Source organism: Phalacrocorax carbo, chromosome 14, assembly GCF_963921805.1.
Source record: "Phalacrocorax carbo chromosome 14, bPhaCar2.1, whole genome shotgun sequence".
NCBI classification, from domain to species: Eukaryota; Metazoa; Chordata; class Aves; order Suliformes; family Phalacrocoracidae; genus Phalacrocorax; species Phalacrocorax carbo.
In genome coordinates, this window is record NC_087526.1 from 11,264,674 (window position 1) to 11,292,330 (window position 27,657).

At 44.0% G+C, this 27,657-nt stretch overlaps 2 protein-coding genes and 1 long non-coding RNA gene across 7 annotated transcripts; 2 read left to right on the top strand and 1 right to left on the bottom strand.

Annotated features, from left to right (window-relative positions):
- The first annotated feature begins 3 nt into the window (after window positions 1-3).
- TTPAL (alpha tocopherol transfer protein like) lies at window positions 4-9,691 on the top strand. Of its 4 annotated transcripts, XR_010375240.1 has the most exons (7): window positions 4-71; window positions 1,183-1,635; window positions 2,354-2,547; window positions 4,447-4,557; window positions 5,294-6,812; window positions 7,636-7,697; window positions 9,265-9,691. XR_010375240.1 is itself a non-coding variant. In XM_064465710.1 (5 exons), the coding sequence occupies exons 2-5, from the start codon at window positions 1,197-1,199 to the stop codon at window positions 5,567-5,569; spliced, it is 1,020 nt and encodes a 339-aa protein (XP_064321780.1). In that variant the 5' UTR covers window positions 4-71; window positions 1,183-1,196; the 3' UTR covers window positions 5,570-9,108. The 4 variants fall into 4 exon arrangements, 1 of the variants encoding a protein (XP_064321780.1); XR_010375238.1 differs by having other exon boundaries at window positions 5,294-7,697; XR_010375239.1 differs by lacking the exon at window positions 9,265-9,691 and having other exon boundaries at window positions 7,636-9,108.
- On the bottom strand, window positions 9,492-17,332 carry SERINC3 (serine incorporator 3). Its single transcript, XM_064465709.1, has 10 exons — window positions 17,210-17,332; window positions 16,639-16,800; window positions 15,979-16,172; window positions 14,757-14,836; window positions 13,909-14,046; window positions 12,883-13,052; window positions 12,073-12,163; window positions 11,508-11,685; window positions 10,884-11,111; window positions 9,492-10,404 (listed from the first exon to the last, which is right to left on the bottom strand). The coding sequence occupies exons 1-10, from the start codon at window positions 17,246-17,248 to the stop codon at window positions 10,266-10,268; spliced, it is 1,419 nt and encodes a 472-aa protein (XP_064321779.1). The 5' UTR covers window positions 17,249-17,332; the 3' UTR covers window positions 9,492-10,265.
- Window positions 17,333-17,694: 362 nt separating this feature from the next.
- On the top strand, window positions 17,695-26,481 carry LOC135315740 (uncharacterized). Of its 2 annotated transcripts, none has more exons than XR_010375242.1 (3): window positions 17,695-23,732; window positions 23,976-24,198; window positions 25,279-26,481. It is a non-coding gene; the product is annotated as an uncharacterized LOC135315740 (long non-coding RNA). The 2 variants fall into 2 exon arrangements; XR_010375241.1 differs by having other exon boundaries at window positions 17,695-22,368.
- Window positions 26,482-27,657: the final 1,176 nt, after the last annotated feature.

A 27,657-nucleotide genomic window follows, 5' to 3' on the forward strand; every position in this document is an offset into this window, starting at 1 on the left:
TCCCCGGCCGCTCCGCTGTAGTTCCGGGGCGCCGCTGCCTGGAGACGGCGCTGCTGGGCGGGAGCGCTGCGGTATGGCGGGGCCGGGCCCTGGGGGGGCTGCGGGGCGGTGGATGCTGGCGCTGCGGGGGCGCCTCCTGTGCCCGCCCGAGTGCCCGGCGTGCTCCGGGCAGGGGGGCTTGGGCTTGGGCCCTGCACAGCCCGGGCCGTGCGAGGCGTCCCTGTGAGCGGGGAGCCGGGGGAAGGCGCGGGAGCGGTAAGCAATGCAGTGTCTGTCACCGCAGGAGGAAGCTGTGTGTGGGGCCGGTGGTGTTCTGACAGGTGATTCCGTGTGACACCGACAGCGGCACAGCGTGCTGCGAGTGACTCCGAGCAGGAGCAGCTCAGGAAAAAAAGGCGTATTTCCGCCCCCCCCCCCCCCCCCCCCCCCCCAGTCCAAGCTACAGGAAGGTCGCCACACTCGTAATCGTACAATTTTTCACTCATCTCTATCCACGTGCTACTGGATTTGTTCAGCTCCCAGTTCAGAAATATCGGCAGCATACTTAAAACTACCCTAAAAAAACTACCCATACAGTGCTGGCATGAGTCTGTGATTTTCTCACCTGCTCATCCAGTCTGTGAACTGCAGCCGTTTCTTATATTCCCGAATGCCGCTCCTGAATTGCTCAAAACATTCATATGGGCAGACGTGCTGAGCAATGCATGTATTTGCCAGCGAAGTTAATGAAGACTCCTGCCTGTCTCAGCTGGCTGAGCCAGGAGTTTCTCAGAAGAGGGTGTAATTTGACTGAATATGAGAATCCTGCCTAACTGGGAAGTGTTCACTTTGTTTTAGTTTCCAATTAGACATAGGGAAATAAATGATAAGGCAACCTAAATTCTATGTTTTGTAATGAAGCTGTGTAATTTTCTGTTTTAATTATTTTTGAAAATTTGGTTAGGTTCCATCCAAGTTTGTTTTGTACCTGCTCTGCAGGATAAAGAGATTACAGAACCCTGCACTTTCTAGTCCTAAGAGGAGAATTAAAATGTGTGAACTGTGCTTCTGGCTGTAGTGCCAGTCCTTGCAAGGGCAGACTCCTCAGCAGGGAAGTGCCAGGACATAATAAATATGTAAATAATAAATATGCTTGTTAGTCCATGGTGTTGCTTGTCACACATAGCACTTGGTTTTTGACAGATTCCTGCTACATTATGTCAGGAGACAGTGACTGCACCAGGACAAGCCCATCAGCAGGGTCTCCGTCGGACAACGAGTTCTTGCCAGACCGGCCAAAGTATGTTTGCTCGCTGTCTCCTGATCTCATTACCAAAGCACGGGAAGAGCTCCAAGAGAAACCAGAATGGAGACTCCGTGATGTGCAGGCGCTCCGAGATATGGTGTGCAAAGACTATCCCTCCCTGGGGACCTGCCTGGACGATGGTTTTTTGCTAAGATTCCTCAGAGCTAGGAAATTCGATTACGATCGGGCGCTTCAGCTTCTGGTGAACTACCACACCTGTAGGAGGAGTTGGCCCGAGGTGTTCAATAACTTGAAGCCATCTGCAATAAAGCCTGTCCTAGAGTCTGGTTTTGTCACTGTGCTGCCTCGCCTGGACCCAGAGGGACGTCATGTCGTCTGTATCCGCCCAGGTACTGAAATGCATGAATGTCTTTGTTCTCTGTCTTCAAGGTGGGCCAAAAATCTTGTTTCCTGTGCTCCTGTGAAGTGTGGCTACTTATGTAGAGTACGTGGGTTCTCTCTGAAATTTGAAAAGCTAACTTGTGAAGGGAAATGTTTCTCGTTAGCCAACATCATACCAGTTCCTTTTCCTGTGTCAGCAATAACTTCAGTTATGTCAAAATGAAAATGCAGTGAGGTGGGTTCATGAAACGTTAGGTGATTGAAGAAAAATTAATGTGTAGTAACTCAAATTGAAACAGGGCTGCTGGTCCATGGTTAGAAGCTTGTAATTTGTTTTGACAGTAAGTGGAGAGAGGAGCCTATGGCTTTTACTCCTGTGTTAACAGTCGGAGCCTTGCATGTGCTTTTGGTGCTGCCAGGCTTGCTGTAAATTTGTCTTCATTCATTCTCCTCTTTTCCATTTACCTGCTTTCTTTCTGAGCTGAAACTGCTTCTAATAAGCTGTGCTCGGTGGCGAATGGGGTTCTTAAAACCATTGCCTTTGCTCCTTGAAGTAAACATGTGTTGCCATTTAGTTCTTGCTTAAGAAAGGGTGTTCTGAACTAGGACTGTGGCTATTAAAAACTAACTTTTAAGAGTCCTGGAAAATAGAAAATCAGTTTTTGGAATGTGTGTTGTTAGCTTATATTTACTCTCCAACTTACCATCCATGTCTTGTAACCTCAGACAGATGGACACCCAGTAATTATCCGATTACTGAGAACATTCGTGCCATATACTTAACGTTAGAAAAACTCATTCAGTCCGAAGAGACCCAGGTGAATGGAATTGTAATCCTGGCAGACTACAAAGGAGTCAGCTTATCTAAGGCGTCTCATTTTGGTCCTTTTGTAGCCAAAAAAGTGATTGGAATTCTTCAGGTAAGACCTGAACTGGTGGGAAAATAAGCTTGGGCATTGTAAATGACTGCTGCTGTGTCTAGAGTTCTTGACTATGTCACTGGAAACTTAAGCATCTTTGCTTTTACTAGCAGAGTTAAAACATGTCTTTGCCCAACCAGTTTCTCAGACCTCTGCCAGCTTACCTTGCTTGCCTTTTTTTTTTTTTAAACTTTTGCAGAATTAAATTTGCATTAGAAGTGCAAACGTTGAGTTGGAACAGAAAAAAGTAGTTCTGCTAGGTAGTGTTAAGGAAGATAAGGACGAGAGCAAGCAGCGAGTTACAGCTAGAGCAAAGACACTGTTTTGCCTGAATGCTGAGGAATGGCTTGTTATTTAAATGGTTCCTGTCGGCTGGGATGGAGCTGACCACTGGGCAAGTTTAAGTTCAAGTACTGCTACAAAGATTTTGCAGTGAGGACTTTTGAATGGGTATGACTTAAGGAGGATTTCCTTCCACTCCCTGAAGGAAGAGAGGCTTCTGCAGCATACGGGGCAGCAAAGGAGTAATAAGAGAGATCTCCAACTAGATGTTTGGAAGGAAAATGATGGAGAGCAAGTATGAGTAAGGCTGTAAGCACAAGTGGAGTTGTACAAAATAGGAGGTGAGAGGAATGAGGAGTAACCTGGCCAAAGTGGCAGGAGGGTCTGATGATTTTACTTGATGTTATACCATACTGTCTGGAGGAGTGAGATGAGGAAAACTTCTCTCGAATGGGTTCATTCCCTCATTACTTTTATTCTGGCCTGAGCTGGTTATGTTCTTTGTATCTGGGGGGGGATAAGGAAGGATAGGACAAATCAGGGGAGTTCATGGAGATGAGACTAGTGAGCTTCTGAATGCCTAGGTAAGAACTTGCTCCTTTAAATTACGATCTAAACATGTCATTTAACTGTCTGGGCCCATATTTAATTTGCACAAATAAAGTGGTGGGTGTCCTGCTGTTATTAGTGGAAGCTATTAACAAAACAAAAGCTGAACTTGGTGAAGGACATAAAGGTATGGGTGGTATATAAACGTGTTGCATCAACCTTGCTGAGCTGCATCCCTTGTAAAGATGAGCTAATTCACTGACCTTTGTAAGGAGAAAAATACTCCTGCAGTGCATGTTATCTGCTTTTCACTCCAAGCATTGACTGCTTGCTTTGTATATGTAGAGCTGATTATAAGGGAAAGAAACTTCACTGTGGCACATGAGATCTTAATTGCTGATTGTGAGCTTTTGCCTTGGAAAAATGTTCCTGCAAATTAATTTCTCCAGCAGAAGTTCCACAATTAACTGTTGACTTAAACTGTCTTGTGTAGGAGACACTGTATGTTCTGTTGGCAGCAGAGCCTGTTTGTCTTTTGCAATCAGCATGACAGAGTAGTTGGAATGGAAGAAAAAGAATGGTATTAGATTTCTTCCTTATATAAAAACACATTTTAGAGTATCTTGGACACCAAATCTTGTAGCTGGACACACCGTTAGAACCAGCCTGCTCTGGCTCTAAGCATGATGCACTCCTCAGAAACTAGGGTCATCGCTTTGTAACTGCATCCTTATCAGGGTTGGGAATACCTGAAGGACAGTGATTACCTAAGTGTCTTTGTCAGGGGAGATGAAGAACCACATAAGAAATTAAGATTTACTGACAGTAATATAGTTCCCGATGCAAGGTTTTCTTGTCTCTTGACTTTATTTTTATGCTCACAGATCTCATCCTAAAACTATTCCCTATTACAAGGTGCTGTTGCTGTATTGCTTTATGTTGGTACCTCAGATGAAAGTCTGGGAGCCAGTGGGTGGTGCTGGCAGTCAGTCTCAGGAGATTTTAAAAAGAGGAAGATTAGCAAATGTTTTTTTAAACTGCATTATAAAAATCTTCTTTACTCTTCAGGATGGATTCCCCATTCGAATAAAAGCTGTTAACATAATAAATGAGCCTCGTATATTCAAAGGCATTTTTGCAATCATCAAGCCTTTTCTGAAGGAAAAGATAGCAAACCGGGTAAGGATTTGTGTCATTTTAACATTAATGCTAACGTTTGTAAGTTCCTTGCTTTGCCACTGCAAGTAAAAAACATTGAAAAACCTCACAGCTAGAAACATGTTGGTACCATTTACTTAACTAACTAGTCCTTTCTGCTTTAATATTTAAAAATATGCCTGTTGTCAAAATTTTTCATGAGAGAAGCTTTGAGGAATTTAATATTGGCACATTAATACGGATCTTCAGTGCATATGCTGTGTATTCAGGGCATTGATTCCATCCTTGGTGTTGGATTATCTTGGCAAATAGTGCTTTTTTTAATGAGGTGGTGTCACAGGAAATCTGTGTTGCCCCTTCCTTGCCCTTCTCCCTTGCACAAGCGTCCTGCACGGCACTAGTATTCCACCATAGGACTGGATGTATTTGCAAAGGATGATGCTTTTCTCCACAAGGATAAGTACTTCCAATCCCATGAACGAACTTGGACAAGTTGAATTTGGAACCTCTGCACAGACTAGCAGATGTCAAGTCTCTCTTGCTGGGATTTAAGCTGCACTAGGCTTTGAGAAGGTGCAGTTAGACATGCTAGCGAGAGAAGCCTTGAGACAATCAATGTTGTATGCTGCCACTTGCCCATAAAGACACTGCTTCCAAAACTTTAACTCAAAATAAGCTTGTTAGCTGACTGTTTCAGTAACTTGCTCTAAAGTGTTTGATATGCACTATTAAAGCTCTCTCTTGCTTTCTTCTTCAGTTTTTTCTTCATGGCTGTGATCTGAATTCTCTTCATCAAAACATTCCTCCAGTGATCCTCCCTGAAGAGTATGGTGGTACTTCAGGGAAGCTGGACATCTCTGCATGGAATGAGCTGCTGCTAGCCTCTGAGGAGGACTTTCAGCATGATTTCTCACAGCTGGTTCTCCCATGTGACAGCTCTCCCCATGACATGGTTGTGAGTGGGGATGCTGATGAAAAGCAATGTGATGATTCTCTGCGAGGCATGAAACCTCAGCTCTATTACTGTTATTAACAAACCAGTGAAGGGAAGTTTTCCAGCACAGTTAAGATCTATTCTGCTAGGTGATGTTGTGAACTCTGCCTTACTCCTAAACCTGCAGTTTAGGAACAGACTGCTGAGGCACTTTACACTGTAGAACCAAAGGAAGCTGAAGAGGGCACAATGGGGGCAAGGCAGAGTTCGGGGAGGATGAAGGCAAAGAGCACAAGTTACGTGGGATACTTGAGGCTCATCAGCCTCTGTGTGAATGATGCAAACTAGCCTATTCTTTACAATGATAAAGAAAAAAATATATTGCAGGATGGTAAGCTTGATAGTTCCTTATCCCTTCCCTGCCCAGGTGAAAAGTGACAACAATGATTTACTAGTTATGTGACCATCCCTTCCCTCCCTCTTCTGAAAACATCAGTAATCCAAGACAATTGCTTTTGAACCCTGCCAAATGTATTTCTGTCAGTGAAGGTGGCTTAAAAACGTAAAGGTCTAACTTGGCCTGTACTCTATTGCTTGGTTCAGACTGTGAGCTGGCATTTCTGGAATATCTCAATATTTGCCTCAAATGATTACAAAGCAGAACTTTTATCCATTAATACCAGTACAGAGGTCACCTCTGAAACTTCCTCGCAGTAGGAAGAACTATAACTAGTGGATTAAGTACTACAACATCTATACCAAGGCTTATTATAAACAGATGCAGTCTTTGTTGTCAGAAAACAGGGAGTTTTACAGATCAGGTACTAAGGCTTTTGAATGGGTACAGCTTCAAATAATGAGGTTCAGGACTAAATACAAAAAATCTATGTCAGCCACCTTTCCCACATTATCAGTTGTTCTTTTCTTCAGCTGGTTGTAATGAGGGATTGAGTAACTAATACACAGAATTCATAAGGAGGATTTGTAGCAGTTGGCGTATGATGTATAGAAGGCAATACTTCATGTAAGACAGCAAGGTGCTTCTTTAGCTTGTTACTTTGGGCAGAATTTGAATTTAAGTCTGAAACCAAATGCAGGCAGGCTATTTGAAAGCACATTCTTAAATTTCCTGGTATTGTAGCATTTTGTTCACTGTGCTTGTCGGCTCTTTTGTGAAATGTTACAACTTTTTCAACTGTGTTGACCTCTTTTGTCATTGGTTGTCATGTTTCTGTATGAAGTTAGACTTCAGTCATCTCTGTAATATTTACCTGTAGCTTGTATGCCTGTGCTTCTAGGTCTTTGTCTAGAGACAGAACTAAGACTCCAGTGTCAAATCAGGGTAAGATACCTATGTCTAAATAAGCTGCTCCCACTCCCCAAGTTCAATCTGTTCAATGGTCTTGCATTAGAACTTAACTCTCAGCACACTCTTTGCACATGTTTTTCTGCACTATCATAGTGTGGAAATGGGAAACCTCACTAGGACAAGGAAAGCACACCCAGTTACTTCAAGGTGAAGTATTTCACACTCTGGTGAAAAAGAACATCCCTTCTAATTGGAGACTGATCTCTAGAGCACTTTCTCGGGGTGAAATCTTTATTTAGTGCCAAGTGTAATTATAGGTACCTGTTTCTGTAAATGTGAAACAAAAGCATCTTGAGGATTTCAGACACTCGTTTTTCAAAGTGCCAAACTCTGTTTTGCATATCTGCTTCCTCTCAGTCCCCCTACAGCATGACTGCGCTGCCAAAAAAGATTCCTCTTCCACTGTAATGGCTTCTTGATCTGGCAGCAGCCCTTGTCCTGGAACTAGGGGGTAGCAAATGCCATACCTATCATTCAAGCATTATAAAAGGAGACTGGGTTTTGAAAAGGGGTAGACCACAAAGCTTTTTTCTGGGTGGTAATTCAGAATTTGTAGGAGCAGGGAACTCATCACTTGAACTGTTTTAGAATAAAGGTGGGAAGAGATAAATTTTCCTCACAGAAAGTGTCTGACTTTTTCCTACCTTTCTAAGGCAATTCTTACTTTTCTTTGACAGCCTTTGATTTAGTGCAGGAAAAAACCCCACAGCATTTTCAACTACTTAAAATAAGGTAAAAGAGTACTGCTAGCCACTTCCTCCTGTTTTCTGACCAGAATGTGCTGTGTGTTTTGCAGAGATTAATTCAGTTCTTTGCCATCTAGCAAGACAGTAGCACACAGCACCAGGACTTAGAAAGGTAAGTGGCTGCCCCCACTGTTTAACTGCCAAAACATGGAGATTGGTATTTATGTTGTTTTAGTGCCTCTTAATTCCAGCCACAATGTATAATTAAAAAAACAAATGTAGGATGGACCATTTTTCCTAGAGATGAAGGCGTGACTGGTATTTGATACTCTTTCCTTAATTGTGCTGCAGGCTTTGAAGTGGTGGTACTTTGACAATTAACCTATAAGAACAGCTATTTTGATCCCTTTATGTAACTGTTAGAGAGGGAGGTTGAATATTCAAAATTCAATTTAGTGTCCTTCAAATGAAAAAAAAAAAAAAATCTAGTGGTTCAGCAGAAACCTCTACAGAACCCAAACTTTTTTCAGGCTTCTATGTTCTCTTGCATGCCTTAAATAGTAGGCAAACTAGATCCATCTTTCCCTCCCCTTTTCTCCTCTGCTCAGAGAAAGTAAGAATAAAGCATATGATTTAAACATAATAGGTAAGGCTACATTATCAATACTGAAAATAGCCTGTGTTATGCCTCCAGAACTTCTTTTCCTTGAAGCTGGCTGCTGGGTGGTTGATGTCAGGATGCTTGAACTAAGCCAGGCTTACTACCTTTGTCAAGCATCTAACTGTTATTTCTAATTTGCTTTTTCTTAGCTTTAGAACTCAGACAGGCAGAGTTGCAACTTTACTGAGCTGTATTTCCACCCTTTTTTAGGTTTGTAACCAGTGCTTGGCTTCTCTTACAGACACAGCTCTGTCTTTTATGTGCCTGACCGCTGAGCTGAGAATGCTCTTTGAGCTTTAGCGCTTAGTAGCAAAGAAATTGGTTTGATCCCAAAATTTCTCACGTTAGCACTTGGAAAATAACACTTGTTTTAAATGTAGAGATGGGAAAAGCTTACAGGGATTTTATTTTAATTTGTTTGGGGTTTTTTTACAGCACTAAAACTGATCTGTTCTTTTTTTCCACTTGAAATAACTTTGTTTCCAGAGGTTACATGCCTTGCCCAGTACATAAGCCATCCCTACCAAATCCAACACAAATAAGGAAAGATACCTGAACTGCATTGGGCAGCCACGCCTTTTGGCATTAAGCAGGACAAAAGGTAGCTGCGTGTTGTACATACAAGTACTTGAATTTATACTCTTGCAAATGGGTGTTACAAACCCTGAGGTATTTTCAGGAACTGGGTGAAGGTTTGGGTTTTTTTTTGTTAAATCTTATTTTGGCATGAGTTAATCATAGTATTATTCAGCCTAATAATTTTGCCTTCTGTTGTATGTGGGGCTAGAGGTGTTGGGTGGTTAAGTGTACATCTTATTTTGACAAAATTTATTTTTATATTGCATTTTATAAAATGGAGTGATCAGAACGTGTAATTTTATTATGCATGACTGGGTGATTAAACACATTGTAACAGCTGCTACTTTGATATTTTAAATGTTTGTCTTGTGTTGTCTTGGGGTATTTTATTGTAAAAGTCAATAGTGACATACACCTAGTTCCACACTAGACATACAGTTACAACTGAGTAGAATTGCTACAGTGTTACATTAGAAAAAGGTGTTGCTTTCTTCTGCAGAACTAACTTGTACTTGAACAACTCTCCCTGAGGAACTTCAAGGAATAGAGTTTGACATTCAGGGAATCAGAGGGAAGATGCCGTTTGTTTCAAAAGAAGTATGACTGCTTTGGGGGGGAGTGAATGTTTTCTCTATACAGCACAATAGGACACTGCAGCAGCTAAGTAGCATTTTAATCACAGTTGTTTTGCACAGAGGCTAATACTTCTCACCAGAGCTGGGACAGTTTCAGTAGTTAGTCTGCTTTATTCAAACGAGTTCACAGTGCAAACGCCTTAGTGCCAATAATAACTTTCATGTACATTATTTTAAGCACATGAGACAAGTGAAATCAATTAGAAGCTCTATTTCTCCACCATAATCAAAGTTGTTTAAACTAGTCATACACTTACCACTCAATATTTGGCAAACATACTAAAAAAAGAAGTTGAATCTTAGAAAGGGCAAGTCTGTTCTTAAAAGGAATTAAGAGTTCACCAGAGTTTCAACCTCAAAGTTCTGTTCTTTTGGTGTGGAATAAGGGAGGTTTTGCCACAACACAGGAAGGTAAGTATAACACACTTTTGCAGTGGAACGTAGAAATTGAGCAGCATGGCTTACACTTCTAGGAACTGAAGCGTTAGCATACTAGTGCATTATGCTGAATATAACTGTTCTTTAAAATATATTACACTACTTATTTAGCTAAGTGTCATTTATATTCAGTAGAAAGGTTGTGGCTTTTGGACAGAACAGATTTTCTTTTGTGCTTTGGTAGCACAGCTGTAGTGAATTTTAAAAATGCAACAGTAAGATAACCATGGCTGAAGATTAAAATAAAGATAACTGATAATAACTTTGACACTGCTGCAAGCATTATGCATTACATAACTTTCTAGCCACCTGTATGTTCCTACTAACATAAACAGTAACATAGACAGTATAACTAAAGCAATACATGAATGTTTTGGCTTTCAGCGAAGAGTTCCTCACTTCTGTAAGCTCAGACAGGTGCAGCAATTTAACTGAAGTCCCTATTAGTGAGGACAAGAGGAGCCACTAGGGTCCAAAGATAGAGAAGGAGACAAACCCAGCTGGAGGATATCTTCACCCACACGGCTGGCCACTTACTGGTCATTGTTTTAAAATCTGCATCAGGGCTAAAAAGTAAAGAAGTAAATTAATACATATAGACAGCACCTTCCACTATTCCTTGCTATCTCTAATATGCATCTGAAGTTAGAACAGTGATGTGGGACACTCCAATGCAAGAGCCGTTGGGGGAGGAGCATGGTAAGACAACTAAACCAGCAACTTCCTGGTTGCATATGTTCATGTACTACACTTAAAGGAAATCTTCCAGTGAGCTATGCAATAGATTCCTGATGGCTGCTGCTCTGTAAGCATATTTGGTCATTTATACAATAAACCAGTCCTGGGGACAGTAGTTATAGGCTGCTGCAGCAGCAGGTAGTGCTCCCAGCAGATCTAGGAATCATCTCTCTATTCAAGTGGCATGTATGACTGATCTTGCACAACACCTTAACCAGCTGGGCAGGAGTAGCCAATAGGGCAGGAGTCTCCTATCCACCTAGAAACACTGGCACATACAAACTATCGCTTTCTGCCTTGCTCTTACCTGTACCAGTTCGTGAGTGTCATCATGATGTAAAGAGAGGCAAGGAAAAGCATGAAGTGAAAGAATGTGTAGCTGTACTGAACACCATCCTTCTCATTATCCATGACACGGCGCACTTCTCCTTCCTCTGCAGCCCCGCTGCCTGATCCCGCAGTCTCCTCCAGAATGGCACTATCACTCCCAGACAGCGTCAGCTTGTTCACCTGGCTGTTACTTGAAGAGCGAATGCTGCAGTGTAACCCAAAGATAGCTGTGGTTAAAACCTCAATTTTCAGTTAGCCATGCTTGCTAATAAAGCAAGCAAAAGACCACAATGAGTGTCTAGGACTAGCAAATAACATTTTTTTAGATCCGTCTGGAAATACAAGGAAGCTCCTTAAAGAGATGTTTTCATCCAAGCTTTTGTTAACCTAATTAAACAATCTTCATAGTCCAGGTCTTGTAACACATTTTGTTCCGATTTCTGAATTGGGCTAATAAAGCCTATCATTCACAAAACAGAATGCAGTTTTATTAGCCATAGCTGGGCTTGGGCCTGAGACCACAGCTGGATATGAATAAATGCAGGTACATTTTTCACTGGACCCAGATTCAAACACAGATTGATCGCAGTGCAGGTCCTACCTGGAATACAAGAGGCAAAGGACAAAGATAGCCAATCCAACAACACTCTGGGCATCCCACCACTGCAGGGACTTGGGCGGAGCCGGAGTAGCAGGTACAACAGTGGTATTTGCCGGAACAACTGTGGCTGTAGTTATCTGAGTAATGATGTTCAGCAAACTTGGGTTACAGCTTCGTTCTGAAAGGGATTTCAAGGCAGATTAAAGAGAAGTGAGCTTTGCCAGCATTTAGCTAAGAAAAGATAACAGATAAGATTGCAATTTTCCATTCTCTTTAACTGCTGATTTCTTTGATACCACAGAGGCAGCAATGACATGGAACAATTTTCCTTCCCGTGAGCTAGGCAAGGGTGTAATAAATAAATAAAATTAGAATGCCCTGACACTGTTTTATTCCCCCTCACATACACCCCAGTTTAGTTCAGTAAAGTCATCTTTACTGCCTCAGTAGATTTTATCTAGACAGATCAGCAATCCCCACACAGTGATCTGTAATAAATACGAGCCCCGTCAACAGCTTCTGCTTTCTCACCAAAAGATGTTACTCAAGACAGCCTGTTGCTTACCAGGCTCATTGGACATGGCTGACCAAGTGAGATACATGGTGTAGAGCGAGATAACAGAGGACTGGAGGAGGCCAGAGCGAGGCTGATGGTCCTGTTCAAAGACAGAATAGCAAGCCAAGGTCAAAAAGGCAAGTTTTACCTAGAGTTGGATAGTTTTACCCTACTGCCACAGATTCAACAATTATTTGAAAACTTTCTTTTTCAGAAATGCATTGGGCTTTTTTCTACGTTTAAAAGACCGGAAGAAGCTCCTTAGAGTAATACAATATATGCAGCGAGCAACTCCAACATGGAAGGAATAAGCAAAGCAAATCCAGTTTTTCTGTGCCCAATACTTGGTTATGGGTTTGTACTGAGCTAATCCCAATGTGCTTAACAGTTTTGTAGAATCGAATCTAGCACGTTTGAGCAATACCAGTTCAGAATCAAGTAACATGGAAGCTTCCTCTCACATTAAACACACCCATTATTTCAAAGCCACAGTATTAAGCCAATAAATTTCCAGCTTATTTTGCTTTTCCTTAATGGGTGTCTCTGTTCTGCCAGAACATTCACCACTAAAACCACACCAGCAGTGCCCTACATGGAAACAAAGTCCAAAACAAAGTTAGCAAAAGAAAGCCTATCCTCAGGAAGTATGTCACTATGTAGTGCATCGGCTTCAGAGCAAGATTTTTTTTTAAGTGTTTCTAGCTACCATAGCTGTGATAGCCAAATTTTAAAGTTCTTACATCTGACTGAATTTATACTATGTCTTTCTTACTCCCCTGCTTTGTATGTCAGGATAAAATAGCAGAGAAAAAATAATACCTGAACTTTTGGAAGGATAGAAACAATGGAGACCGCAATGCATAGGATCATATTAATGCTTATGAAGAACTTGTTCTCAGTGCAGTCATCAGGCTTCGTGTAGAAAACATAGAAAAGGACAACAAATACCAGTGACAAGCCATAGAACAAGATTGTACAGGACAGCAGAGCTGGAAGGAAAAAAATTAACTGTTAACAATACTTATGTAGTTTAACAGTACATGTAAGGTGATTTAAGGACCAGCTACTACTGTAATGACACAGTCCCCCTTCCTTGCTTGGAAGCCTGGTTCAGAAAACAGCAGAATGTATTTTTATGAGGTATGGCTAAATTTCTGCTTTGGCTCACGAAGTAGTGTAGCTCAGAGGAAAGCCAATGCTGCCACCAGGGGAATAAGGGCTGCCTTTCAGCAGCAGTTTAATTGGTTTAACTGATGTCAAGCCACAGTGTCAAAATGAGAATGCTTTTTGCACGCTTTTCATGGGCTATTAATAAGCCCTGAATTCCCCCTTCTATGCTAGAGGCCACACATTTTCATTTCTGTTCTGCTACGTTCTTTATAAGAAGCTACAAAAAGCTGTTGCAGCATTCATAGCTATGAGCAAAGAACCACAACAATTAGCACTTTGTAATTTAGTGGTCGGCTTGGGAGCACACGCTGAGGCATGCTTTGTGTTGTACTGCAGCCACTGTCATCGGCATTACAGACTTCCTGAGGACCTCAGTAGAGGAGGCTGCAAAGCAAAGTTAGAGTTGAAGAGATCCAGGCTCCTTGCGCTGCACTCACACTGCAAACTAGGCAAGTGTTGTCTATTATGACTGTCAGATCTGCTAATCACAAGCCTAAAATGTTTTGCATTTTATTTAATAAGAAAAAGGTAACACTGCAGCTACTAATTCCAAGTGTTTGCAGTAGCGACTCAAGGATGTGGAACGTATTTCTGGGTACGTTTGCAAACTAGTAGGTGATATTCTGCAGAGTACTAACCAGCAGAAACAAATCCTTCACAGGTTAAGATTCCTACCTGCATACCAACATTTAGAATTTCCCTCCTCCATTCTCTCAACCCAGCTCTCATTCCAGGAGTGAGCAAAATCCACAAGCAGCACCAACTGGATAAGAATGAAGCAGAAGGCTCCAAAAATACCAATAGCAAACCAAGCTAGAAAAGGGAGCAAGAAAAACAGGGTTAGCTTTCATCATTTGCATGCTACCCCAGATGAAAAAAAAGTAAAGCTCCTAATTATACTGCAGACAAATAGTCAAAAAATCTGAAACTCTATTTAGAAATGCAGAAGCTGTTAATCACTTTGGCCTCCATCCTGTAGAAGCATGCAAGAGGTCCCAGCTATTCAAGGGTGCAGCCTATGCCAGTGAAGCTGAGCATGGGAACATGTAACCCAACACATTTTCAGAATGAATGCAAGATCTAACACAAGATATTTTGCATACAGAAGTACCATCATGCCACATTTCTCTGAGGATCAACAACCCTTTCAAATTCCTATGATGTGGCCAGACAGTAAAGGTTTCTTGCACAGATTCTTCAGAGACTTCAGGGAAGTACTTAGAACTTGTCAGTGTCCTGAGCTGGCTCTAATCTAGAGCGTCAGAATACTCAGCCCAGTAGCAACCGTGTCATGGAGTACCAAACTATTAACACACAACACTTCTGCACTTGAAAAGACATTGCTTATTGCCATAACTTCAGTTGGTCACCAAAATACTGGATGAACCAGGATAATCTAATGAAGTAGGACAGAATCTGTGTCTTCTACAAGGTAACTTTCACTATCATAACTATAGCCTGGTAAGTCTGCGAGAAGGTTTGAGTGTATTAAACAGAATTCAGTGATGACATATTAACTGTACCTCTTGTGAAAGGCCCTTCAGGAATGTAAAATGCTCCAACCATGATAGCCACAATGGCAGCTATTTTGAAGAACCAGAACCTTGAAAAAAAGATATAAGTGGAAAATATTGGTCTTACTCTGCACACAAGTGTCATGTTTTACAGGATCTGCAAGTGGCTTGCTGTACACAGATGAGTGTCTACCAGAAATTTAAAGAAAAAAAAGTTGTGTTCAGTGGGATTACAGATAAAGATGTTCACCAAATCAGGGGAGAGGGTGAATCAACGGCCAATACATTGGAGATGTGGACTGACAGAAACCTCAAAGTTCAGAGAAGGCAAATACAGAGCATTGCCCCTGGGACAGAAAAGCCCATGCAACAGGACAGACTGGGGGCCAACTGGCTAGAGAGCTTTGCTGAAAAAGGAGCTCCTGCTCCAGCAAACAGAACATGAGTCAGCAGCTCATCCTTGCAAGGGAAGAAGGCTAACTCTGCGCTGTTCAGCTTGGAGGAGGGAAAAGGGACATCTAACTGCTGTTTTCAACTGCCTAAAAGAAAGGCATAAAGAAGACAAAACCAGACTCTTCTTGCAGGTGCACAGTAGAAGGACAAGAGGCAACATATGCAAGCTGCAAAAAGAGAAACTAGAATTAGATATTGCAAAAAATTGCACAGGTTGCCCAGAGAGGTCAAAGCATCCCCATCCTCTGAGACATTCAAAACTCAACTAGACAAGACCTCAGATAATCTTCTCCACGCTGGTCGTGCTCTGACCAGGGAGTTGGATCGTACAATCTCCAAAGGTCCCTTTCAATTTAAACGACTGTGATAATTCAGTCATCTAGCCCAGAATTTACCCAGTTAAATCAGTGAATCAGAAGTCAGAAAACAGTTTCTGCTGGCTTACTGAGTCAGGCTGGCCTAGTAAATGACCCAGTGAGCGCTAGAGTCAGCGCAAGGATGGCAATATAAACCAGCCGATACCCAGCACCTCTGTGGAAACACAGAGGGGTGCCCAGAGCACCACCCTTTTGGTTACCCAACCTCAGAGCATTATCAGTACCTTGAACATGCTACATAAATAGGATGCTTCTTAGAAGCCTGAAGCATTACTCTATACTCAGTTCAGAAGAAACTCAAGGATGTCAATGAATGCATAAACTATTTGCCACGGTGTTCAGCAAAGAAACTGGAGAGAGGAAATAAGCTGGAAGACCAGACAGCTGGCTCACACACGTACCCATTGTGTACCGCAGCTCTCGGATCATTACTTGTTTTAACTTCTATCATGAGCAGAGAGAGGAGAAAGAAGAACACTGCCATGGCAAAGCTGATTCGATAGACAGCTCTGTATCCAACAAACACATCGCAGCTGACAAAGCCATCCATATGCGGTATCCGAGTATGAAGGCCCTCATCACAAAATCCAGGTATCTGAGTAAAGACACATTTAGTGTGAATTTACACCTGCATTTGCAGTTACATTCCTTAAGCACTCTTAACAGTTAAGGCTTTCAGTCAGCTGTCTTCTGAGGATCTGATAGCAAAAGACCTTGTGCTCAGCCGGCCTGCATAGAGCTTATTATTGTCTGTCTTTCCCCATGTCATCACTAAAAGCATCCAGGAAGACTAAGATACCAAACCAGCAGGCCTCTGATAATGACTGGCAATCTCCAGGTCTGGCTAGGTTTTGGAGACCAGGCACGTACTTAAAAACGTAACATTTGCTGAATTTGCTATTTCAGCTAGAAGCCCTTCAGTACACGCAGTCTCTTAACGCAGGGGACAAGGCACACCTGGGTGTTTGTGCCTCGTAATATATTCCAGGTAAAAAGAATCAATAGTCACCAGCACACGTAATGGCTTTGTGAACAGTTAGAAAGAGGCTTTCCCCTCATACCTTTTTCAGCTGCTCTTCCATCCCTGGCGCCAGCATAATGCAGGCGAGAACAGTGCTGAGGAGGAGGAGGAAGGCATAGATAAGACGCGTCACTGTTGAGTTCTTGCTGTTGGGACAACACCGGCACAGCAAGCACGAGGCACCGCTGCACAGACAGGGGATCTGAAGGACAGAGACAGAAATTGCAAGAGCATTCCGTTCGCAGCTGACACCCAGAGAGGAAGACCCAGGCTCCATTTACAGACACTCCGCTCCCCGCCGCACCGCACGGACGAGCCGTTTACCCCGCGCTTCTGACTGACGTTGGGTTTAAGAACACCCGCAGCTCACGACGGTTATCAGCCCGGGCTCCGGGCCGGGGGTCGGGCCGGGGGGCTGCGGCCCGGCGCCCGCTCTGCCCCGCGGGCCTGGAGGAGCCGCCCTGGCCCCCCCGAGCTGGCGGGACCCGGCGTTCGCCTGCACAGGCTGCGGGCGGAAGGCCAGCAGGGTGACCGGCCCCGGGCTCCCCCGCGCCGGTCCCGTTCCCCGGGGTGTGGGGTGTCGCGGCGGCCCCCGCCCCGCCGGCACTCACCCAGCTGGCCAGCGAGCAGACCCCCAGCACCGCCCCCATGGCGCCTCCGCCGCCGAGCCCCGGTCGGCCGCTTCCCGCTTCCGCCCACACCCCACGGCGTCAGCCGGCCGCCGTCCAGCGCCGCCGCCGCTCATTGGCTGCTCCCGTCATGCTGGCGCGCTCGGGGGAGGCCGCCTGCCAATGAGAAAGCAGAATGGAGGATAGGGAGAAACGGCGTAGGGCGGGAGGGGAGTTGTTTACGAACACGTCTTCCGCCTTCCCAGACGCCAGGCCGTTGTAATGAGAAGGGACGCTGATTGGTCGAAAGTATCAGCGGGCGGGCGGATCCTCCAGCAGCACAGCCAATGAACACAGCTGATGGGCAGGCCATGCAGCCATTCAACACCTCCCTCTCCCTGAGGCTTCTGGGGGCGCCGGGCGGTTGCCATGGCAGCAGTGGGCCAGCGTGGCGGTGGGTCGGGTGGGCCGTCAGTCGCCGAGGCCGTCAGTCACCAGGGTTGTCAGTCCCCGGGGCTGCCAGTCCCCGGGCCGCCGCTGCCACCCGCAGGACTTGGGGTCGGGCACACGGCGTCTCACTGCCCCGAGCGCTGACGGGCGCCCTGTGCCCCGTCTGCAGGGGTAGAACCGATCCCCCTCAGGTTCCAGAGGGGACGAGGCGTTACCGGGGCGGTGACAAGCGTGACGTCCGTACAACGGTTGCGTTGAAGCTGTATGAGTTACACCTGCGTCACCGCTGAAGCGCTGACCTCACCGGAGGGACCGCGACAACAGGGACGCCGGAGGAAGCGGGCGGGCGGCTCCCGCCACTTCTCGTCCAGCCCCGTGCAGATCCCAGGGGTGCCGCTGGCGGCCCAGGGCTGGGGCCGTGGCTGTCGCCTGCTCCGCCTGAGGCCCAGGGGCCCGCTCAGCCTCTCAGAGCTGTCGGACGGGGGGAAATCTGTAGTTCATTTCCCTTCTTGTCCCATCACAGTACAAATGCAAGTGCTCCTGCTGCAGAACTCGCGTCACGTTGCTGCCCCTGTTTTGCTCCGTGCTTTGCTGAGCGCTGAAGGGTGTCCGTGAGTTTTGGCCTGTATGGTGTCATAGCGGGTCTCTTGGGTGGAAGTGGGAAAGCACATGAGCATTTCAGAGACTTCTCAAGGAGAGAAGTTTCGGAGGTTTCTCAAGGAGACAGATCTGCATCAGTTCACGTGAGGCTCAGCTTGTATTTTGAAGGTGTGTGGCTGTAAAAGCTAGAGATGTACTCCTTTAAAATGAAAGAAGAGGTAGAGGAACTACGTGAAAATAGACGTTGTTCTGGTGCTGCCCAGCGCGCAGGGGCCTCTCTGGTTCTGCATTACTGACGTACTGCACGACTTGCAGTTTGGAGGAGTTCGAGAGAGACATCTGAGTGACTACACTCCTCATCGCTAAAGTCTGGGAGCAAATGAAACGGATGAGAGATGGCTGTGAGGACATGACAACAGCGGGAAGGTGACAAAGGTTTACACAGAAGTTCAGGAAAGCAGTTTGGAGGTATTTGCTTGACATTAGTGTCTGACCCAGAGGGCAGGGTCAGAACTGACCAGTCTTGAGTTACAGGATATATTCTGGCTATAACAATTCCAGTTTACTGCACATCACTTCCCTCTGTGGCAGACCCTTCTTTCCTTCACACAGTCCCTTCCCAAAAAATCTGCTTCCATCAGAGAGAGGGACAAATAATTGGAATGACAGCTTTATTGCCATCTAAAATTGCTAAGAAATAACAAAAAAACACCCAGTAAACCAGTCACTTATTTTCCATAGCAGCTTTAACACTTAGAATATATGAACATGATGTTAACAGTATCATCTCTTGTAATTAGCCTCATTCATAAAGACACTCAGCTTCTTCAGAAAAAGATGGTGCCGTAAATCATTGAAACTGTGTTTCCTTCAGATAATACATGAGCCTTTATTATTAGCATGCTTTTATTACCCTTTTGGGTGTACCTGCTGGATCTGTAAGAAGGCTTTTGCCACATCCCTGCTACTTCACCTTTTGTTCACGTGAATGTCTACAGAATAAAGGCAGAACCCAAAATTCTGTGTTCCCTTTCCAGTAATCCTGGGTAAACAATTTCGTAGGTATATTACTAATACAGTGATGAAACTCAGCTAAATCCTGAGCCTCAGATGTTTTCTCCACAGGAAATTTACGAGACTAATAGTTTTCTTAAGTACCGTGGGATCCCCCACTGGATTATGGTAGGGAAAGACAAAGGTTACAGATAAAAAGCTTTTTCCTTCCACTGTCCACGTAACAAGAGATTTCCAAGTACTCATTTTCCTTCCCAACATAAACCCCCTCTGATGCTGCATAACATCACCTCAAACCACATGTGTTTAACAGGAGATAAAGACGAAGTCAGCCCAGTGTCTGTCAGCTATGGGAACAAGACAGGATATGGCAGGAGGTTATCCTAGTTTGTACAAAAATACCCTGCTCTGGTATGTTAATCAGGTCGGACAGCAGGATGAAATGGTGCATCCCTCACATATCTATTCATTACATCCCATACGTATCTATATGATAGTTGAAATGCCTAGAATAAAAACCTTGAAATTAGGTAATGTTTAAAGGAAATGTGTCAGATATAGTAATTTGAAAGTTCTCTGCAGTTCTTTGTGCAACTGAGCTCATAAAAAATGTCACTCAAGCTTGTGCGTTAGTGCTATTCTTGTTAATCTCAAGGGTCTCCCTGTCATGATAACAAAAATCTAGAACTTTTCCTGATGTTCCCCAGAGTATTTGAGGGTCCCTGCTCTGCATGGGCTGTATTTTTGCAGGTAACAGACCCCATATACAGGTTACAATCGAACAATCCTTTGACCGTCCAGAGTCCTTCAGTCAGGTGAAGGGAACTGCAAACTGGAACGACTGGGTCAAACCCACTGAAAAATGGACCAAAATCATACGTAGTCTGTGTTTCTACAGTGGTGTCGCCTTGACCCATATACAGGTCTAAACATCTTGCAGTGCTCTGGCCTGCATAAACTTTCAGGTTTTTGAGGTATCAGCATCAGCTGTCTGACATAACCCTCCTAACTATTGGACTTCTGTAAAGTGCTTGGCTTTAAACAGTATTTATAGCTGTGCTTTGATTACATCTCCCGAGCTTAAAGAATTACAGAGTTCTCTTTAGGGACAACTGCTTTTCCAGCTGTTTAGTTCAGGCTTTGGGATGAGCTCTATTCCACCATCCAGATTTTAAACTGTGCTTTGAGAACAGCTATTAAAGTCCTCCGTCTGTGAGGAAGTTAGTCATTAGATAATGGGCAAAATACTGCTACGCCTGAAACCACCAGTGGGTTTAGTGTTTAAATGGTCGGAGTTAATAGCTTCTACAAAGTCATGATGTTCTAGCAGGGTAGAACGTTCTCCCAAGTATAAATATCGTTAAGTCTATGGAGGTCCCAGATGACTTTCACTGAAGTCTGATCTAATCGTGTGCTGTTGGTATAGGGACTCCCTCACCACCAACATGCCAGGCCAACACGTGCTGCTCTGCTGTGACTCCCAGGGAAGCGCAGGTGACTGGTGCCAGCAGTGCGGCTCTTCTCTGCATACAGGCTGGCTTTACGCTCATAAGCCCCTGCAATTTGAGAGCAATAAAAATCAACCTAGTCCACACTCTTGAGTCTTCAAATATATAAGCTTCTTTTCTCCACAGTCCTTTGCTCACGATTTTATAATTCTCATCTTCCCTTGACTACGTGCTCTGTGACTGCATTAGCACCTGCCTCTGCACTTCTTAGACTCTCTATTTTCCTATTGTGTCATGGATACGTGAGTCATCGTATTTGTGATCTGCTGAGCTGAGTGAGAGTCATAGTAGGGTTGTGCGCTTCAAGGCCATTAGTAACGCTGCTAAAACTTGCATAATGTATTCTTCTGTGTCTAAATCCCTGAGAGACTGAGTAACTGTTTTCTTTTTCACCCCAAGTGACTGTGCAACTGGATGAGTCACTGCTGTTATGATAGAGGAATTGTAATCTTTGTGCCTTTCCAGTTTTGTTTGGCCAGAAATGTATTTTATAGGACACCTTTGTTCAATCTCCTCTAAATCCTTATATGTCACCAGAGACCTTTTCACTGACTTCAGTTCACTTTAGACCATGTGCTCTGGTCTGGAAACTGTGTTAGTTTAGGTTATTGGTAAAACAGATGGAGAGAAATGTTCACCTTTATCCAATAACCTGGAATAATATTACCGAGCTGTTTCATCTCATTATTTATGGAAGTATTAGTGAAACTTAAATGTATTCAAAAGTATTTAAATAACATTAAATAAAAGCTTATTTAAAAAGAAGAAAAAAAACCCAACCACCAAACCCCGAAACCAACAGAAACAAAGATATACTGGATGGAATATTTTGTACAAAGATCTGCAGTGACATCTGGGAATGAACCACAGAAGGGACTAGCAACAGATGGCTGGTAAAAAGAAGGAGGGAGTGAAGGGTGGCCTTTTGTGGTAGGTGAGCTTGGTATCCCTGCAAACAGCACGGGCTGCTCAGCCAGGGCCCTTTGTGGAGCAGGATCTGCCCCCGAAGGGGCTGGCACTGTTGGAGCAGCCTCAGCCCTGCTCTGACATGAGCTGGTAGTAACTGTCCCAGGAGGAGCCTTGCAGCCAGAGGCATCACTGGAGCTTGGCACCCTCCCCCATCCCCGCAGGCAAGACAGTGTCAGCGCAGAGCCAGGCACCAGCCCCTGCTCCGCCTGGCAATGCTGATCTAGGCTTGTTTTGATGCTAGAGCAGCTCTGGCTGTACAGAGCATCGAGGTTCCTGCTTTTAAGTAGCCACTTCACGGGTAGGTAGCCACAAAGCAAGCCAATCTTCTACTCAGGCATTGTCAAGCACCCTTACAAATGTTGCTGAGTTTATTGTTTCAAATGTTTTCATGATTTTTCCTTGCCTGATATGTTTTTTTTTTTATTAAGCCAGGATTTATTTCCCCTGTCTCTGTGACCCCATCTCTCCCATGAGAGCCTGCGCTGAAATCCAGCTGGCCAGCCTTCTTGTATCAGTGATCACTGTGGCAGAACAGCTTCTAATGAAACAACAGTGGGAGGAAAAGTCAGGAATTTCTGGATTTAATCCTGCCTCAAGCAGTGACGAGTTGTGCGGCTTTAGGTGAGCCACAGGACTCTGTGAGTCAATACATAAAGTGAAAAAACCAGCATATCCCAGAGTCGCGGCAGGCTCCGTTTGTTCATCTTTCCACACAGCATAAAATCAGATGAGTGCCCGACCCAGTTTTTTCTTGTACTAAAAAGAGCAATACAGGATCACACTGGCCATGGTCAATTTTTTTTAGCTGGAGATTTCTTTTCCGCTCTTTTTCCATTGTCCCCCACACTGGTGCTGCTGCTTTCCAAGATGCTCTGAGGCTAGTGAAACAGTTTTTTCTCATAAATCTTTTAAATCATGTAAATCCTCCTGGACGTACCAGCTGACATTTTAGATGTGGTGTTTTGCACTTGTGCCAGGAAGCATTTAGCATGTTACAGTTGCTTATGTTGTTGGGTTTTTTAAAGGAGGGAAAACGGTTCCTTCCTCTTGTGTCTCCAGCAGAGAGACTGTTTCTCCTTGAGGAAAGAGTTCACATGATCATATAGATGCGTCAGATCCCTTCCCTTCCCACATTTGATATTTGCTAAGTTGAATGATTGTTATTCCTAAGCCAGTAGCTGGGATGGTTGTGGGATTTAATGTCTCCAGAGTATTTTTTTCTTCTGTTCACAAGCTTTAACAAATGAAGTCTAAACATGAAATCCTTCAACTTAGACTCATTAAGCAAACACTCTCAGCCACGTTATCTTCACAAATATTTCTCCCTGTTTGTTTGTTTAAAGCTGGCCAAGAGTTCCAGAAATACTTTTAAGATAACAAAAATGGGCATCCAGATCAGAAAGGAACTCTGTATTTAGAAACTCTGAAGTACTATTCAGAGGTGGCTGTGCTGTTAACTCTTTTCTGGTTGCTCTGAACCTCCATGGCATTGGAGGATGAGTCACAGCATTTTTCTTTGTATAAATGTTTTTCCCATCCTAGATGATTTAGAAAAATGTACCCTAAGGGAGTGTAGTAATACAATACCATCTGTAGTCCCAGCGTTAATAGGGTTGTCCGAGAGAGACTCAGTCAAGCGGTTTCCCGAAGGCAGTGCAGGACAAGAGCTGACAAGGCTCAGTATTCACTGCATCCACGTGCACTGGGGGCAAAACAGCCACAAGCTTGTTTCTGGAAGGGGAAGATCTGAGGGCTGAGTGTTGGTTTATCAGGAGACCTTACAAACCAGCTTCCTGCTGCAGCGCACCCTTGAGAACACTGAGCCTTTACTACAAATTCAGACACAGAGATTTTTAAAATGTATGCTGAGGGTGCCCTGTTATTGCAAAACTGGGAGTGTCCATAGGAACCAAAAGCAGGGCACCTTGCTAAGCTTGACCTCTACAGGCGTTTCAGTGGCAGAACCAGAGTGATTTCCCCCTAATGTAAGTAATAATTCAGTTCTAAACTTGATGTCTTTGTGAGATAATGGCAGGAGGGTTTTTGCAGACTCTAAAGGATGGCTTACAACTTTTAATGAAAATGAGTGTTAGTATAACTGTATTTGTTACCGTGTTTTTAGGGGATTGTGCAGAATCCAGTGCCATGACAGGCCCGCAATGCAGTTCTTGTGGATATTTTCTTTTCAGAGCTGTTTTTTTCCAAACATGTATTTAATATCATTACAGTCCTCAAACAATTTCATGCAAGATCCATCAAAGCAAAGCAGAAGCAGACATGCTGGTGCCCATGTATAGGTCAGAAGATTTCACTGCACTAACAGTGGTTTCTGGGCTGAGGAATAGTCCCTGCAAGAACACAGAACCTGCAAGAACACAGTAAAATGAGGTGTCTCTTTTCTTTTCCCTACTTAGATGGGTTTAATCTCACAACCTTCAAGCTGCCTACAAGGTAAGTATCTATTCCATGGTAGTTATCGAGCTCTCTCTCTAGCCAATGAAGGTGGACAGACAGGATGAATTGCTCTCTGATATCTGATCTACCACCGCTCCCTTAGTCCTGGCTTCTACTTACTGTCACAGGAACTTTGATGTCTTATTTTTAGATGAGTTTATGATGTTTTAGAATGAAAGGCTGATTTTAGCCAGATACTAATTTCAGTGAAGAAAATAACATGCAAAACCTGATGCACGTTGGTCAACAAAATGTGCTGGGCAGTGGTAATCTTGACTCAATTATATGGCTGTAGGGTTGAAATTTAGTTAGCATTTTATGGTTAGGCACCAGCTGGTATTAAGATGTTGCTTAACTGAAGAGCCGTTATTTACAGCTAATAAAACTGATACCATGACACATTCCTTATGGCGTAGATGTGCTATCATATCTTGGCAACGGTAGCAGAAGGAATTATTCTGCCTGACTCGCAGTCTTGTCTTCATTGTAAAAGGAAAAATAATGAGGCTGTAATTACCCAGCTTGGAACTAAATGAACCCAACTGAAAATGCTGAATGATGAAAGATGACTCCTAACAGCTTCTCAAACTTATCTTGTTTGGTTACCATCACTGACAGTGCCAGTGTTGGCTCCTGGCTCTTGCTGGGCTGTACCCTTAGCCAGCAGGCACAGGTCAGTTATTTGGACTGTGGTGGTGTCCCAGTTTGAAGTACTGTTGAACAAATAGCGGTAAATGCACCATAAGCCTTGCCAAAATGACCTGTTTACACGAGGAAGTCAGCATGCAGCAAATTATGATGAAATTCATAGCACACAAGCCCTTCCATATTAATTCTTGGGGTAAAGAAGAACCCTATCATGTAGTGGTTTACTCCAAATTAGTAATTACTTTGCAGGTGGGATCACACACTCATCCCTCCAACATTTCAATATAAAATCTATGAGGTTTCTCTAATTTTGCATCTTAACTTTAAACCAGTAGATTCAATGAGTCTTTTTTTTTTCCTTTGTGCAAATAAAGATGGGAAAAGGGGGGGTCTGTTATTCTGTTAATTCTAATTCTCAGTTTCACACAGTTTCTTGTTAGCCACCAGTGCAGCAGTTAGCAGACTTACTTCCCAAATTGATTTAAATATCGAAAAGCTGGTGACCTTCTGCCTTCAGCACAGAAGCGGTGTCTGTTGTGGAGCTGTTGGAGAGATGAGGATGAACTTTCTCTAGCAATGAAGAGGCATAAAGGAATGATTCTAGGTGTCCAGCTGACTACATTTTTGTTCAACTCATCCTTGAAGACTGATGAGAATTAATTGTGTTATTAATGAGATGTTACAGTGCCTGGAGACTTGGATAAATAATAACTAAACAGGCCTTTTAGTCAAAATAAAGAGGATTTTCCCTCCTGGTTGCTCAGTTTGAGCCCTCGTTCCTGCAGGAAAGCAGGCAGCGCTGCTGTGGAGCACACATCTCTTGTCCAAACAGTGAGATGGCCTGCTGGTTGCCATAGCGATGAGAGAGTGGAGGCCATTTGGGGTAGCAATTCTACAACGCAAGCACCCGTTTGGTCCAGCATCCCCTTGCTTAGCAGCTCAGCCAGCCAGCTCCCAGAAACTACAGCTTGAGAGGGCAGCCTGCAAAGCACCCATCTACAGAGTGGACCATTTTACAGATATTTAGCTGTTGTAGAGGTTGCTTCCTTGAACACGCCTTTGCAGGGTGGCCAACATATAGAAATATTTTGAAACATACAAATTATATTTTATGAAATATAGAAATATATGTTGAAATAATGGCATGACTGTTGCACTGATGACTTAAAGCATACATGGCAGGTCACAAATATTGCAGCCATCTTTGCATGCAGGGAGGAGCTATTAGGCAGCATAGCAATTTGGGCAAAGGGTATTTTGGATTCTGACTGGCATTTATATCTCACTCAGTATCAGAGGGCAGGGAACCCAGACTCAAACACAGACCCAGACTTTTAGATCAAATATAAGTGAAACTTTCTGACCCAGGACAGCCTGAATGCTGGGCTTTTATTAAAGGCTCTTCTGCAAGACCTTGTATTAGACATCCAACTCAGCATTTTAAGGAGCTAAGGTCTTAATGTATGTCTTGAGGAAGCTGATGTCTATTTAAACACCATCGCTAGATTATTCTTGAGATGGATAATCTGAGTAAAGATACTTGATGCTTTATCAGGCAAGTTTTACAAAGCTGCAAACAATTACTTGAGAGATGTTATAAAAGGAAATTGTTGAATCAACAAAATGAGTGGCAACTGGGATCTGTATGAAAGCATTAAACTCTGCATCCAAAAATCTATAATCCTGCATAAAAGTGAAAGTTTTACACTTGTCCAAAAAACCCCAGCCCAGCTTTGGAAGATAGCAAGAATCCGAAGCAGATACAGTGAATTAAGGGATTAAGAGGAACCCTGTGAAAACTGGAAATGCTAGAATAACCATAAGGGAAGAGTAAAGCAGTAAATAAAATACATCTCAAGAGCAGTGGGGAGTGAGATTGGCCATTATTAGGTGAGGAAGGTCTGCTGGCAAGGACCCATGAGAGCATCGGGCTGTCCATCTGCTGCCAGTACCAGAGCGGGCAAGGTTAATGTTCTGGGCTGGGTGATAATCTGTCTCTGTAGTGGCCGTTTAGCCTTCTGTCCTTCCACTAGCCAACTGCCAAAAGGAGATGATAATACCTCTTTTCCTTAATTTTTGTCTGTCTCGGCTATTTAAAGGGTTAAGCTTTCTGAGGCCGGGACTATATCTACTACTCCAGTAGGGATGGAGCGTGGGATCTCAGTCTCAGACACTAGTGTAACATCACCAGGATCACTTGAGAATTGATGGCTCTGCCTCCTGGCAAATCCTATGCCCCGCAGCATCCTGCATTCCTCCCAGGAGACAGCACCGTACTTTACCCACACAGTCTGTAAGGAACAACAGGGTTTTGTCAGTCCCTGTGTCCACCCCGGCGTGGCAGAGCCCTCCTTTGGGCCACTAGGGTGGCCCCGTCACCTTTGCTTACCTCTCTGTGTCAGCCACTGCACACCGGGCAGTACCGGAAACTCAGGGCAGGTTCCCAGCATGGTGCTGGGAGCAGAGGGGTGTATGCAATGCCTGAGTGAAATGCTCCCAGGTCACTAGGCAAACCCTGTTTTTATTTCATGTACACTGTCAGCACAAACAGAATATTTTGTTCCCTGACCAGAACATGGAGCTCTTCCCACGGAGCACCCTGAACCCTGCTGCTTTCAGACCAAATCGCAGCGATACTGCACGTCCCCAGTCTTATGGCCTTGGGAGCAGCTAGAATAGATAAATGACACCATGTCTAAGGGCATGAGATGGCACAGGACACAGGAACACCCTTATTGAGCTTATCCTGGCTACTAGAGTGGCCAGTGCTTCATGAGAGGTCATCTAGTTACATGTACCCCCTTAACG